This window comes from Fonsecaea erecta (assembly GCF_001651985.1).
Source record: "Fonsecaea erecta strain CBS 125763 chromosome Unknown Scaff3, whole genome shotgun sequence".
Taxonomy (NCBI): Eukaryota; Fungi; Ascomycota; class Eurotiomycetes; order Chaetothyriales; family Herpotrichiellaceae; genus Fonsecaea; species Fonsecaea erecta.
The window spans coordinates 3417949-3432162 of record NW_017387246.1 but is presented as its reverse complement, the minus strand read 5'-3'; the positions used below and the strand labels follow the sequence as shown (position 1 = coordinate 3432162).

General features: G+C 52.3%; 5 protein-coding genes across 5 annotated transcripts; 2 read left to right on the top strand and 3 right to left on the bottom strand.

The window, feature by feature from the left end:
• Positions 1 to 713: 713 nt before the first annotated feature.
• Positions 714 to 2004, top strand: AYL99_04490 (hypothetical protein; the record flags this gene model as incomplete). The annotated part of the gene is made up of 2 exons (XM_018836004.1): positions 714 to 935; positions 988 to 2004. The coding sequence occupies 2 exons, from the start codon at positions 714 to 716 to the stop codon at positions 2002 to 2004; spliced, it is 1239 nt and encodes a 412-aa protein (XP_018695654.1).
• Positions 2005 to 3166: 1162 nt separating this feature from the next.
• Positions 3167 to 4442, bottom strand: AYL99_04489 (hypothetical protein; the record flags this gene model as incomplete). The annotated part of the gene is made up of 2 exons (XM_018836003.1): positions 3167 to 4316; positions 4375 to 4442. The coding sequence occupies 2 exons, from the start codon at positions 4440 to 4442 to the stop codon at positions 3167 to 3169; spliced, it is 1218 nt and encodes a 405-aa protein (XP_018695653.1).
• Positions 4443 to 6372: 1930 nt separating this feature from the next.
• Positions 6373 to 7403, top strand: AYL99_04488 (hypothetical protein; the record flags this gene model as incomplete). Its single annotated transcript, XM_018836002.1, has 4 exons — positions 6373 to 6418; positions 6481 to 6651; positions 6712 to 6882; positions 6940 to 7403. The coding sequence occupies 4 exons, from the start codon at positions 6373 to 6375 to the stop codon at positions 7401 to 7403; spliced, it is 852 nt and encodes a 283-aa protein (XP_018695652.1).
• Positions 7404 to 8248: 845 nt separating this feature from the next.
• Positions 8249 to 9222, bottom strand: AYL99_04487 (hypothetical protein; the record flags this gene model as incomplete). Its single annotated transcript, XM_018836001.1, has 2 exons — positions 8249 to 9055; positions 9133 to 9222. The coding sequence occupies 2 exons, from the start codon at positions 9220 to 9222 to the stop codon at positions 8249 to 8251; spliced, it is 897 nt and encodes a 298-aa protein (XP_018695651.1).
• A 1005-nt stretch (positions 9223 to 10227) lies between these two features.
• AYL99_04486 (hypothetical protein) lies at positions 10228 to 11867 on the bottom strand (the record flags this gene model as incomplete). The annotated part of the gene is made up of 3 exons (XM_018836000.1): positions 10228 to 10990; positions 11045 to 11158; positions 11218 to 11867. The coding sequence occupies 3 exons, from the start codon at positions 11865 to 11867 to the stop codon at positions 10228 to 10230; spliced, it is 1527 nt and encodes a 508-aa protein (XP_018695650.1).
• Positions 11868 to 14214: the final 2347 nt, after the last annotated feature.

Sequence of the window (14214 nt, the reverse complement as noted above, 5' to 3'; positions counted from 1 at the left end):
CTGCCGTGTCCCCACATTTTCAACGCAGTTCGGGAAGTGTTCGCTGACTGGATATCCTAAGTAGATTTGCATCTCCCTGGCAAAGCAAGGTCACCGCAGTCTAGAATAGCCAGCGTGCTTTCCAGATTTCAAGGTCAGAGCTCTTCGTCCATCCCATCCCTTCATTCAGACACGACTGACTTCATTTTAGATTTCCCAGTGCAAAATCTGGTCTCTTGTGGCCTCGTTAGCCCGCATTCCAGTCCACGGCCCCAATCACACCCCGGCGGAGTCGTTCATTCGACCTTCGCTGAACCTACGCACGAGCAGTCAATCTACTTGGCATACCAATCCTTGGCCAGATGAAGAGCATTCGTGCTGATCCCTAGTAACAAGGATTTCTCAATTGCCGTGCCCTTTCTCTTTTTCGGTATGTCCTAACACCTCACCTGCCTATCATCAGCCAGCTAACCACACGACGCACGCTCCAGTTTCCCAAGTCTAGAAGAGACACTTTTTTAACTCCCTTGGTTCCTGGCCACCTCCAGCCTCGCGCAACATTTGATTGCGGTCCGATCATTTCACTCCTTTCAAAGCTTTTGCCAACTACACGACTGTCACTCACTTTTATCCCGTCGTTAATCTCCACCCCTCCGGCAATCCCAATATCTAGTCTCTCTTCCTCACTCACTTCCAGCTGACTATTCATCTCACGTCTTCCCCATCCGGCAACCATGTCTTTCAACAACAGAATCTCATCCTTCGGGTCCAACGACAGCGGCTACGAGAGTGCCGCCGTTGAAGTTTTCGACGAGCCTCGCCGCCCAGTCATCAAGAACCCTGACCACACGAAGGAAATTGCCAGACATCGTCAGCATCTGATGGCTTCCGAGATGTCAAGAAGAGACGCAGACGAATACCAGCAAGACATGCTTGAGCATATGCTTAAGGTGGATGTAAGTGACACTGGATGTTGACACGCGGATTGGAACTGACAATTTCGTGAAGGCTGAAACCATGCCTGACGTTGACGCAATCGACATCCAAACCGAGATTCAATGGTACATGAGACCTTACCTTCTCGACTTCTTGGTGGAAGCCCACACTGCATTTCAGCTCCTACCCGAGACCCTCTTCCTCACAATCAACCTTCTTGACCGTTACTGCTCGAAACGCGTCGTCTACAAGCGTCACTATCAGCTCGTTGGCTGCGCTGCACTGCTCATCGCAGCCAAGTACGGAGACAAGAAAGAGAAGGTTCCCACAATCAAAGAGTTGAAATCTATGTGCTGTTCGCTTTATGATGAGGACATGTTTTTGCAGATGGAGTGGCACGTTCTGTCGACTCTTGGTTGGGCCATTGGGCACCCCACAGTCGACGCGTTCATGCGGCTGGCTGTCAAGGACAATGTCTACGACCCCGAAACAGAAAGCTTGACACTTTACATCCTGGAGATCGCCCTGTATCACCGAGACTTCGTGTCCAGGCAGTCACACACCCTTGCCCTTTCGGCCCTTGTTCTGGCCCGCCATATTCTCGGTCGACCTCAAGCTCGCGCGAATGAGTTTGGCTCTCACTTCTGCAGCACCACCGTTATGGAACTGTTGCAGAAAGTGCACGAGCCTTCGGGCATTTTGGCACGGAAATATGCCTCGGTACGCTACTCTGGTGTTTCTCGAGTCTTGACCAATTTCCTGGCCCAGAAGGCTGCGATGTCGGCCTCCAGGGCTCCATTGACTCCGACATATGATATCAGCCCGCCCTCAGCCATCACCAAACCCGCTGGCCCCGAATACTTCCAAACTTATGCCACGCCTCAGAAGCCCCAGTTCCCCTCTTTGGTGCAACACGGTCTGTACACACCTCCAATCACCCCTGAGGGAGAGATGTTTGGTGTGACACAAAAGACCTTCAACGCCCCCAACCAATGTGCACCTCCAACACCGACTCCCACCACTGTGGGACAGCAATTTACCTCACATTACCCGACCTCGACTCAGCAATGGAGCGGCGAATCATACTGAATGTTGATCGATTTGAAGAGCCAGCCACGCCCAAGAAGATAGAATGATCCTCGTAGCTTTTCGCCTCGACAGCGTCATGCTATTTCTGTTAGCACACACAGAAGTGTTTCTACTACCGTCAGAATTGTGAGATTAGTTTTTGTGCATTGCAAGCGTTCTTGTCATCGTTTCTCAGCATCGTGTTCCCTAGCAAAAACGGGGGAAAAGAAAATAACATTGAAACCACTCTTTAATACAAGTGAAACCCGCCTGAGGAGAGAGATGTCGATGTGTGTTGTGGTCCTCTCTTGAGCGGAGGTCTCGGAAGGAGAACGTTTCGGTTCTGTCGATGGGATGGGCGGTGGGAAACCAAAAAATGATCGATATTGTGAGATTGGATTATCAATATGCTTAGTGCTGGAGCTCATGGAGCATTGATTGAAACGGATATGGAATAGGGCGAAAGGAACTACTTCAAAGGGCAACCGAAGGAAAACCCACCGGTGAATTGTTGTACTTATTGTACCTTATGGAGGAAAAGATTGACTGACGTCCTTGAATCTTTACTTGAAGAATGCAAGAGGCGGAAAGGGAGAAGATACCCCCCATAGTTGCCCCCATACTCAATGCTGTATTGGCTGTTCAGTTCCATGAACGTTTTCGATTGTTTCTCACAAGCAAGGGAGGCGAGATGACGACTAATGTGACTGATGCTAGACTGAGCTCTTGCTTTTCTCACTGCCCAGACAGAACGATGCTAAGCGTCTCGTAGACTCTTATTTACATACCACATGTCACCCCCTACATGCCATTCTCTTTGGACATCGCCTTCGTTTTCCCATCTCCGTCTCGTACTGCTGTACTCGGTTACAGTAGAACTGTCCTCTGCTTGATTTGGTACTCAATCTGCTCCTCGTGTGGATTCGCGTCGCAATGGTGCCATGGGCCTGCTGCAGATGGCGGTAGCAGTCGTCCTCTTTCGCAAAGGACTCCAGGCACGTCCAACACATGTGGATATCACATCCGCCACAAATGATGGGTTACAGCGGCCTTCCTTGGAAATGGCCGTGCCGCATTTCGGGCAGTCTTTGATGTTGTTTTCCTTTTTGTACCTCTAGGTTTCACGCGAGGCCGTGTCCTCGTCATGGGCTTGGTGGCAACTGAGTCCGTCGTGACTCAATCTTCAACAGTGGGAGCAGATGGAAGTCAAGCAATTGACACAGGTAAACATGTCAGCTGCTTCAGAGACTTTATAGATGGTCGGACAATCTGGCGTCGGACAGTATTGCATCATTTCTGGATGGGATCGTATATAGGAGTCGAAGGATGCCTCCAAGATCGCTTCGAATTTGTCGTGTTTGAGAACTCCCTTGAGCTCCGTTAGAGAGTCGATTTGACCACATTTGCTGCAATCCTCGAAACACAAGATCGGGACCTTGTTGTGCTTGACTTCTTCACATAGACCTTCAAAGCAACAACGGCAGTAGGTATGGCCACATTCGAGCCTGATGGGATTGTCGGCAGTCGAAAAGCAACATGGACATTCCTCGCTCGTGTTGACTTGTTGGCACTCCACTTCCAAAGGGCTTTCGAGGATGAGGGAGTTGGCCCGAAACACTATAGCCGGCGGTTTCTGCAGGATGTCCAATGTTGCACTCTTCCTGCCGAATTGCCTGACCAACCGACAAAAGCCTCCGGACACTGCGCTCCCGAAGAGCTCCCCTCCAAGAGAAATGAGATACATGGATGAGAGGGAACTGAGGAGCTGGATGATAGCGCGGCGGGTGTCCTCGAATAAACTGCCCAAGCCGTACAGCTGAAGTTGCTGTTTGCGCAGATCCTTATAAACAAAGACTTTATTGCTTTGAGAAACAGCCTTGAGAGACGACAAGCCTTCGTTTGTGGCAAATAAGCCATGCCACAAAGCCGAGCCAGAGTCGTCGAGCACAACCGTGCCAGTTAACATTTCGCCTAGTTTCTTTTTGACATGCGCGACAGCTTGTGGTCTCCATCCATATATTCGCAGCATGACAAGCTTGACCTCTCGGTGGTTGTACGCAGAAATCCTGACATCGTCATTGTTGTTGGATTGGAGCTCCTCCGATCTATCTTTGAGGACAGCATGGAGTTCCCGAAGGACTGGGACTGTGACTGCAGCCAACGTTGCAACACATAATATTACCCCCAGGTCTGAGACGTCGGTTTGTGCGAGGCACACTAGAGCTCGGGCATCGGTTGGAGAATCAAACACGCAAAGGCCTTCACGCGGGAGCCAGACGTATTCGGCTCGAGGTTGAACGCTCGCAGCTTGCGTCCAGATTGTGTCAAGTGCGCTTTGACCCGGTTCACAGCTTCCTGTTGAGTTTTTTCCGAAGTCGGTGCTCCGAACACGATGTCGTCTGGTAAAACGCCTCTGAGATGTTCTCGGAGATCTCTCTTCGTGGTTTCAGTAGAGACATTGTTCAATTGAACCGACCATATCGATCTCGGTCGCCCATGATGCCTGGCTGGAGCTTGAATCTTGATTTTAAGCCGACGACCGTGTAGTTTTTTGTCGAACCGCTTGCTTGCATTCGTGGCCCAAAGACTGCTTCAGTAGTGGAGCCACACAACGCTCGAAGGATTATACTATGAAAAGAGGCCCGTTGAGACCTGTACCTTAGTAGCACGAGGGGCTCCATGTCGTTCAGTGTCGTCTAGAGGAAACTTGACATCGATGACCTGGGTCCCTTCGACAAAGCGGACACGAACATTTTTGAGGAAGCGGCCTGCGTAATGCAAGTTGTTTCCTGGAGGTAGGCGTTGTGCCTGCCACGGTACCAAGTTATGAAAACGGTCTCCGCGGATTGCAGGACCGAGTCCATGGCTTGCAGCTCCGTCAGCAGCAGCCCCCGGGACCGGAGAATCGTGCGAGGGTGCAGAATGGAGGTAGGGACAGCCAGAGCCATTACGACACGTTCCACGGTTGTAAAATTTGCATGTTGGTCGAGGAGTCGCGATGAAATCTGGGGCGTCGGCGCGTAGAGTGGCACGAGTGTGAGGCTCACGATGGGGAGATAGAGATTCGGGATGGTCGAGACAGCATTCTGAACCGCGAGTACATTTGCCTCTGGCAGAGAATTTGCAGGGCACCATGATCGCAATCATTTAACAGAGGTAGAAGGTTGGAAACGACGCGAGGGAAGAGGCTCAAGGGTGGAGGAAAAGAGACGGTGTTCACTTACCACTCACCACTCCAAGAATATCTGTTGGTCAATCTTCCATCACCGGTCTGGCAACTGCAACGGCATTGATGTCGACAGTCTACAATGGATATACTCATCGAGACGACAGCCTCTCTCCGATCGAAGACAGCCAGTTGCATAGGTAGGTAACCTACCTGGGTATTTTGGGTGCAGCCCATCCCTCGACAAGGGAAACAAGGGAACACCCCCGAGATTCAAGACACCTCAACTTGTCAAACAAGATAGGGCAGCCTCACATTTCCTAGCCTCACTAGCCTCTCGTCGACAACAACAAGCAGCCGGAAGCAGCTGACGTGGGTGGCTCTCGCTTCGCCGCCCGCTTCGCAAAAATCCAGGCGCCTTTTCACAATCGGCCCTTTTTCTCCCGTCGCGACTGTACCCGGATACGGCGGTGATATTATGCTGAGACAAGTGCAGGCAGCTATTAGCCAGAAAATCTATGCGAAGACCCGAGCGAGAGATACTGCGCCGTCGTCCCGATTGCGGACACTCAAGAGGACGGACCACACCACCACACGAGCATCATGGGCGATGAAGTTCAGATCTCAGCAGCTAGTGCCTGACAAGGTAAAGCACAATGGGGCAGAAGAGTCGAGCCTTGACGGAGTATTTCCCCAGCTACGTCAATAGCACCCATGGACGAGCCCCGTTATGGGATGGTGGCATTACTTTGTGCTGCTGGCATGCCGAATTCCCAGCCTATCTGAAGCTTTACAGGCCCGTCGCTAGCGACTTCCCCATGTTCTCCTCGCATAGCACCCTTGCTTAGGGCGGGGAGCCTCTCCAGAGTGGCGGGAACGACATCAGCATGCATGGGGGCACCAGGACGTCGAGCTCACCAGCAAACTCTCACCCACCACCAACCACGATGATGCGCTGATATACGAAACTTGAGTCCTTTTTGGGCTTGAGCGCCAGTACCACGCGCCTCTTACGGAGTTTCTTGTGTTCTGTCATGTCCTGATGCCTGCTCCCCCTCTCCCAGCTCCTCATTTGGCTTCCCTCGGTCCTGGGCATAATATGTATAGAATACGCCCTGCGCGATCGATCCCCTGGTCCTGCCTATCCACTATTTCTACCTTCACATTTCTCCCCCAACATTTTTCCACTGTGCTCGCAAATAGCAGTCTTTTCTTGATTAACCATGGGCCGCGCAGCAGACCCCTTCTACAACCGCAAGCCTGTCCCTGGTAAGGCTGTCGAATGCGTCTACAACCTCCTAGTTCGATGCTAACCGTGGCCTCCTGGACAGACGAATTGATCAAGGATGTTGGCCTGACTGGGTTGACACCAGAAGAAGAATACTACAACCGTGAAAAGAAGTTCACTGCACGTGGAGCAGATGTGCGACGCTTCAGCAACAGCCTCAAAGGCGGGATTGAGCCTCTGAGTGATCCTTACTATGGACGCAAGCCAGTCAGCAGTCCGTCACTCCACACCTTCTTCTCAACATTCCTCAGTCATGAGCTAACAATATAAACAGAGGCTGAAATCGCCAACGTAGGCTTCACTGGCCTGAGCCCCGAAGAGGAATACTGGAACCGCGAACGCAAGTACAGCGCCACAGGTGTCGATGTCAGGAGGTTCAGCACCGGTAAGAAGGGTGGAATCGCACCCCAAGATGACCCCTACTACGGCCGCCGACGAGTCTCAGGTATGAAGATTCCTGCTCTCTTAATCAATTTCTGCTAACAATCACCTTCACCACCAGCCGCCGAGATTGCGAATGTCGCCCCTCTCGACAACCATATGACCCCAGCCGAACAATACGAAGTCCGCGAGCGGAAGCAGTCGCTGTTCCAGCTCTCCTCTGACCCGTTCGACATCATGGCCAACCGCAACCGCCAGTCCATCTCGGGAGCTACCACAGGCGCCTCGGCCGCCGCAACACGACGCCGTAGCTCAGCCGTCGCTCCAGACGCCACCGCGGCTGCTGCTTCGCACAGTGGCTACCACGGTGAGAAGCTAGCGCCCATCGAGAGCCGGCCCGAGGGACCACCTGCTGCCAACAGCAGCAACATCCACGACGCGGCCAGTGGACATACCTCGGACACCCTGAGCAGGGACTCGATCGATCCGGTTGAAGGAAGACACGCGCGAGTCTATGACGCGGTGACGGCGGGACACGATCACCACGCTGATCCAGACAGCGTCGCACCTCATGAGATGCGATGAATGACATAGCCCAACCAGATTGAGAAGCCGAGGTGATGTCTTCTGAGCTGAGAGAAGGGACGGGATAATGGTGAAATGAATGTTGTCGTTGTTCTTTTAACGTTTCGTCGTTTCCTTTTAGCTGTGGGGTTTATTCATGCCCTCGACGGCGACAGTGTGGAGGCGAATACGAGGACAATGATGGACAAGATGATACCCTTCAATAAGATCAACAAGAGCAAGCTGCGACGGAGAGCCGCTATGAGTTGTGTGTTGTGTTTCGGTCTGTGTCGGTACCTGCTTGCTATGCCGTGCGTTTCTTCGTAGTGATTTAATCTACATTTCCTAGTTGTCCAGAAAGGTCCCAGACTTGTACTGAACGGACGAGATCTCTGAAGCACTTGTTCCATATGGCCTTTCGACCAGCGAAATTCTTCATCTCGATATCTGCGGAACGTGTCATGTCGTTAATCCACGCCTGCCTGCCTGCTTGCTTGCTTCAAATGAATCTAGCATAACCCTCCAAAACCTAGGAAATTGGATGCGTGAAAGCATTCTCCACCAGGAGTCTGGCCAGCATTGAAACCGCCCTATTCGCGCCAGTTCTGCACTCCTCCGCCGCACGCCAGTCATCCGTGTCGAACGCTGTTCTGCGCCGTCTTGCGAAAAACCCAATCGAATCTGCCATAACGCCCTTCATGACCATCCGCGCCAATCATAGTGTACAGGGTCCTCTGCGAGAGAGAGCATCGGTGCTGGCTGCCACCACATCTGCACATTCCAAGCCCTTGTTGATGGCTAACCAGATCATCCGCGACCCGCTCTCATGGAGATCGAAGACCGTGGACTAATGAGTGCAACGCAACTCAAGACAGTGCCCTCCAACATCGCATTGCCTGATCGTAGATAAACCTAGCCGCGTAAAGACAACAGACGAGGATCCAGTAGGCAGCCAGTTCGAACGGGGTCCCTAAGGCCCTCAGACCCCGACACAAGGCTTTTCTCACCCAAGGCTTCCTCGGTGGGGCCCATGTCAAGTCGATCTCCAGGCACAGGGGACAATACACCGGCCAATTGATGCGGTCCCTTTCCCGATAGTAGCAGTGGCCACAGAAGAAACCGCTACTATCCTCCTCCGGGGAGTGGCACCAGTGCTCGACCAGATATGTGTATTTCGCCCTCTTGCCTAAGGACTTCCATTGTTTCTCGTCTATGCCCAGTCCGTCGCGGAACCTTGGGCTTTTTGTCCTGCGCAGTCTCTCCCAAAAGTATTCGTGCGAGCGCGGAAGGATCTTGGAGCAGCGGTAGCAGTAGCGGAACCTGTCCTTGGGGACCCAACCGTGTGCGAGACGGACGAAGAGGGTAGGCATCTGGGGGAGAATAAAGCTGTACCGCCGGTCGTGGTAGCGCAGCCAGTCTGATTGCCTGATTTGTAGGGTAGGTAGGGTGGAGGAGAGTAGGTATTTGCAGGACAGGCCAAAACAGACGCGGTCGACGGGATGGAGATGGCTGACAATATCGAGAATGATTTCGGGTGGGAGACTGGTAATGTTCGCCCGTGGTCTTCGAGAAGAACCAGCAGAGGAGACGCTCGTGACCGTGTCGTTGGGGTACTTCCCATCCTCGACACTATCATTTTGCTCGCTATTTCCTAGTCCATGCCTCAAGTCGAGCTACAGATTCATGTGGTCAGTTCTTGCGGCTACGACTTCCGAAATAGAAGAAAAAAAGAGTCTTTAGCGAAGGATACCTTTGGAGGAACTCGGAATAAGAGCAATCGGTCGGCGGGAAAACTGTCCCAGAAATTGGGGACTTGTTCAGATTTGCGTGATCGAGGCATTGTGTCGCTGCGCAACCTCACATTGGCAGGAAATTGGCGATAGAGGAAGAGGTGTCGCTTTGCAATTTGTCAAGCAGAAGTTAAAACGTGATGTAACCGGTTGGATGAAGGGCAAAGCCTTGTGACGGGTGGACGAGTGCTGCTGTTCGGTTCTTTTTCTGTTCACAGAAGCTGCGGGATGAGGCTGGGCAGACCTAAGCATGAACGCATCTGCCTGAGCCGTGGGCGGTCCAACACCATTGTGTGCAGTCAAACGGAGAAGGGAAAAAAAAGGCAGACACGAGCTATTGGGAGGACGCTGGTATGCCTGGCATTGAAAACGTGGCGGATGACACTCTCTCTCGAGATTGGCTCACCGGCTGCAGTTCTCACTGCTTCAGCGGAACGGGGCGGACAACGGTTTTGGGACGAGGACCAAAAGTCCCTAGGTATTGTGTGCCTGCCAGGACAATAGGACAGCCTGGTGAGCCCTTTCTGGTTTGGAGAGTTTCCGCCAGTCAGTAAGTTGGAACAACAGGAAAACAGACCTGAGAGTGAAACACAGCCTCGAATAGCAACCCCGCGAGCCCGCTAAAGGCTGCTGCTTCTTGGGCTCAACCTTGTCAGGTTTAAGAGATGCGGTCAGGCTGCTGGGTTGCTAGCTGTGCCAATCAGTAGGAGGAGAACGAGGAGCTTACAAGCTGCCTTGCAGGGAGCAAACAGTTAAGCTCACTTGTCAGCCGGACACTGGGATTAGGTGTGCGAGGTTACAGGGCGGACGAGGGCGCAGGCAGAAGCGGGGGAACCCGGCTCATTTGGGTATCATCAACCCCGCCTTTAGGGGCCGCTTTAAGGGACGCCTTTAGGTGGTGAGCATCAATGACGTTTTGAAGTCACTAGCAGTAGCTAAGCTTCGTAGCGTCTCTTTAGACCGTCGCACTAACACTTTAGTAGCCGTCCAGCTACTACGAAGTATTGCGACCACTGCGCAGGAACTGTAGAGCCACGATTCATAACCACCTCCAGCTACAGGCCCTTCCCAAACCGATCATAGTCCTGCTCACGCAAACCGTACTCCTGGATCCCGTCCTTCACCCCGTTGCCCCGGTAGAGAGAGTTCTTCATGTGTTGGTAGTCGACTTGGGGCTCGACCCAGCTGCCATCGACTCCATTTCCAAATACTACCGACCTCCATTTGCGGCTCAGATTTTCGCTCGTCTGAGTGAACTCGTCCACGTTGCCCCTGCTCATCAGATACTCCAGCACTGCGTTATCTGCATCTCCTTCAGGGTCATAATACCAGATGGATTTGACCGTCTCGATGCAACGGGCCACCGGCCAGTTTCGATACTCCACGTGGCTCAGCTCCTGTCGAGCTGGGTTGTGCTCCCAACGGGCAACTTCGAATCTGCCCGCCCGGGCACGCTTTTCACGGTCTTCTGGCTGCGTCAGGGTATACATCAGTCCGGAGTGGAAGCTGAGTTGTTGTTTGATCCATGCTTTGGGCATCCGCCTCTGTTCGAAGAGAGCTACAGCTTCGGAGACACTGATCACACCCCGGACCACTTCGCTGATGACTTGGCCCAGGAATGCTCCGTCTTCAATTGCTGTCCCTGCGCCTTGGGCCATATGGTTCTGCATGGCGTGGACTGCATCGCCTATCATGACGATGTTCTTGGCCTTATTGGACCACGACGGCATTCGGGGTGTTTGCAGCAAAGGCCAGCGCTTGGTGTACTTGACAAGGCGTAGCAGTTTCTGGATGAATGGATGAAAGTCGGCATAGAACCTATCATGGACACGGTGAGTGATGGTTGGCTGTGGCTTTTTCTACTATACTGACCCGTAGAACTCTTCGACGTCGATGTCTTCCATTTTGGTCACGTAGTCCTTTGACTCGGCCGCCGTCACAACGTTCAGCTCTTTCCCTCCGCACGTAGGGTAGGTCAGAACATAGCTATCCTTGCCGTTAGCCATTTCATCAACCACGCAGCTCGAAGAAGACAGGCTTCGCACCCTTTCGCTCCGACCCAGGTGTCCAATTTGTTGCCGAGAAACAGGCTGGCCTCGGGAATCTCTTTGTATATCAAGGAGAATGGTAGAACGCCTCGATACGCACACAGCTTGTTCGGTGCATACGGCATAACACCTGGATACAGATATTGCCTGACGGTAGACTTGAGCCCGTCTGCGCCGACCAAGAGATCAAACTCGTATGTCTGGCCAGAGGATGTGACAACCTTTACTGGGGACGAGGCATCATCAATCTGTTCGACTCTCGCATTGATGATCAGCTTGACACCGTGCTCGGATGCCGACTGGGCGAGTCCCGTATAGAGGTGGTCGCGGCGTATAACCCACCACCGAAAGCCTGCTTGTTTAGCGACCTGTTTGGGATCAGTGCGTCCGATCAGGCGTAGTTCGCTCCCACAGTCCCAGGTGTTGAGTTCTTCTGGCTCGATGAGGTCGTTCTCAATGATCTTGTCAACACCCCAGCGGACCATTTGACGAGAGACATTGGGATGGAGCTGGATCCCGGCTCCAATCTCTCCTATATCCACACTCTGCTCGAGGATGGTGACGCTACACCCGCTGCGAGCGATGGCGATGGCGGCTGCCAGACCACCTATCCCGGCACCAACAATACCAACTCGGAGCAACGACATGCTGGTTGTTTGGTCTTTGAACCTGCCTTCAAGGAGGAGGTCGAGATATAAATACCTCTTCCTCGCGTGTTCGCCGGCTGTCACTAACCTGATAGGCCGTCAGCTATGCTGAAATTGCAAATTGATCGGTGAGCAGCTCTGTCATTGTGGTGAGGGACATTGATGGAGATCCATGTATCCGTTGGAGTCGCGAAGTCGGCAACTTCCAAACCCAGTAAGCTGATCTCCCCCGCAAGAATTGTATTTGCCGACCTGTACCCTGTCAATAAGAATGGGCTACTACCGACCACATAGTGCCGAATCTCTCTCCAGCGCCCGTAAGACGGTACCCAGAAATGGGCAGGAAGTATCGAAAAAGGAGTATGTACACCCGGAATCAAATGCATCCGTCCGTATTCGCTTACAAGGATCCGCCAAACCTTGTATCTGCATTACCTACCTACCGATCACCTCAACTCAGTTGATGACACCACAGGTATCTCTGGCACTGTCAATGACCTTTGCTTTTCACTTGTGTGTCTTTACCTTTGTCTCACTGGTATCGGAAATTCGCCCAGGTTGTTCCCAGGGCTGTCAAAGTAACCGATATCCAGCTGCACAGCTCGGTGATGGAAAACCTCCGCACGACCCTCACCGTTGAATTTTGTGCAATGCAATACCACTCTCTAATCTTTCTGCCAGTGTCTAGCCATATCAGAGACAAATATGCCGCCCCATTCGGCCCCTTGATGGCTGACACACATCTTGTTTCGACCTCTGTGTAGGCGGGCTCACGTATTGCCTCGCCCGGTTCAATACGTTTCTACTCAAGCCCAAATATTACAATCTCGACTCACGAAGTCGCCCCTAGCCGTCACTTTACTTTCCCAGTCACTACCTACAGCAGCGATATTTATTATCCCAGGATGCTTGGCTTGAACCCCGCTTGTAGCTGTGTCCATCGACCATTGCTAACAAGAGACTGCCTTCAACAGTTACTGCTAAAGGAACTCTCATATCCAATCCGTCGCTAAACGTCTTCAATCCAGGTTCAGGCGCCATATTGATGGCCTCCTTGGTCGAAATTGAGGATAACGCACGATGTAACTGCCAGGGGATCCACCAAAGACAATTTGCACGTCAAGCATGGGACGAACTTCATATCCTATATCCCTCAACCGAGACTCGAATACTGGCATGGGGGCTTACAACACAGTTAGTTCTGATCACCATCCGGTCGACCAGACCGAGAACCCTTTTGTGGGAAATGAAAAGAATCTGTGAATGTCTAGATGACAATATGAGTATAGTTTATGAGCTCGCAAGATGGACGCCCTCTGGGTCAGAACTATATACTCTCCCGACCCCTTCCACCCCGTCGAGGAAGTGTCGCAGCCACCAGTGGTTGTCGATGCGCTGAGAGATCAGAAGGATGAAGGAAAGCGGAATGGGCTTTGCGAGAGCATATCAATGGAGAACTCCTACAAGCTGTCTGCGACAACCTCCAGCCTCGTCTCCCAAGGCACTCGTCCGGACAGGATGCATCGCGCGCTGGCTATATTTATGTCTCGGCGGACGAGTGTTGTTCTGGGCTTATGAAGATCAATTCCAGCGGAGCCAAAGTCGGTATTTAGAGGAAGGCAGACACAAAAATATTTCAAGACGCCCAGGTAGTTCCCGAAATCGGAGCGCCTGCCTAGTACCTGCAGAGCCGCAGGCCGTTCGAAAGCGGACGAAATGCCAACGTTGTGGGAGGGGCACAGGGACGGGTTGGATGTGGATCTCAACCTGGTAAAGCAGGTCGTAATGCGGTGGTAGTCACAATAATGGATGGCCACTGATCCTTGTAATCAAAATGGAACTCTTGGCCACGGCTGGGGTCCCCTGACAAGAGCCGGTCTACCCGAACGCTGTTGATGGCACGCTGAACTGGGTTAGATCATGGCATCGCTGGATAGATTTAATTATAATGCTAGGGAGGAATCCTAACATGGTAATCAGCTCAGTATGTCGCAACTATATATGATCGGGGCAGCCTCATTCATGCCCAAGTATAGTAAAATCTCGACCTGCAGGGCGGACACTCAAGTCCTCATAAAAAAACAGTGTTATCAAATGCGCATCATGGCTGAGCCTGAACTCGAGATCAAGCTCCTGTGGTGTATATGTTGCAGAGTACAAAGGTATTTTTTGATACTCCATCGTGCAAGTGCGCAAAAATGCCAATGGAGGAATCAGCGTCAATTCGCAGACGGAATTCGTACCTACGACACTCGGTCAGATAGCTTCACCAATCCTAAGAAATATTATCAGATGACGCACGTGAACTCAGTCCAGCTTGACGACATCAGGATCAGTCTTGCCCACG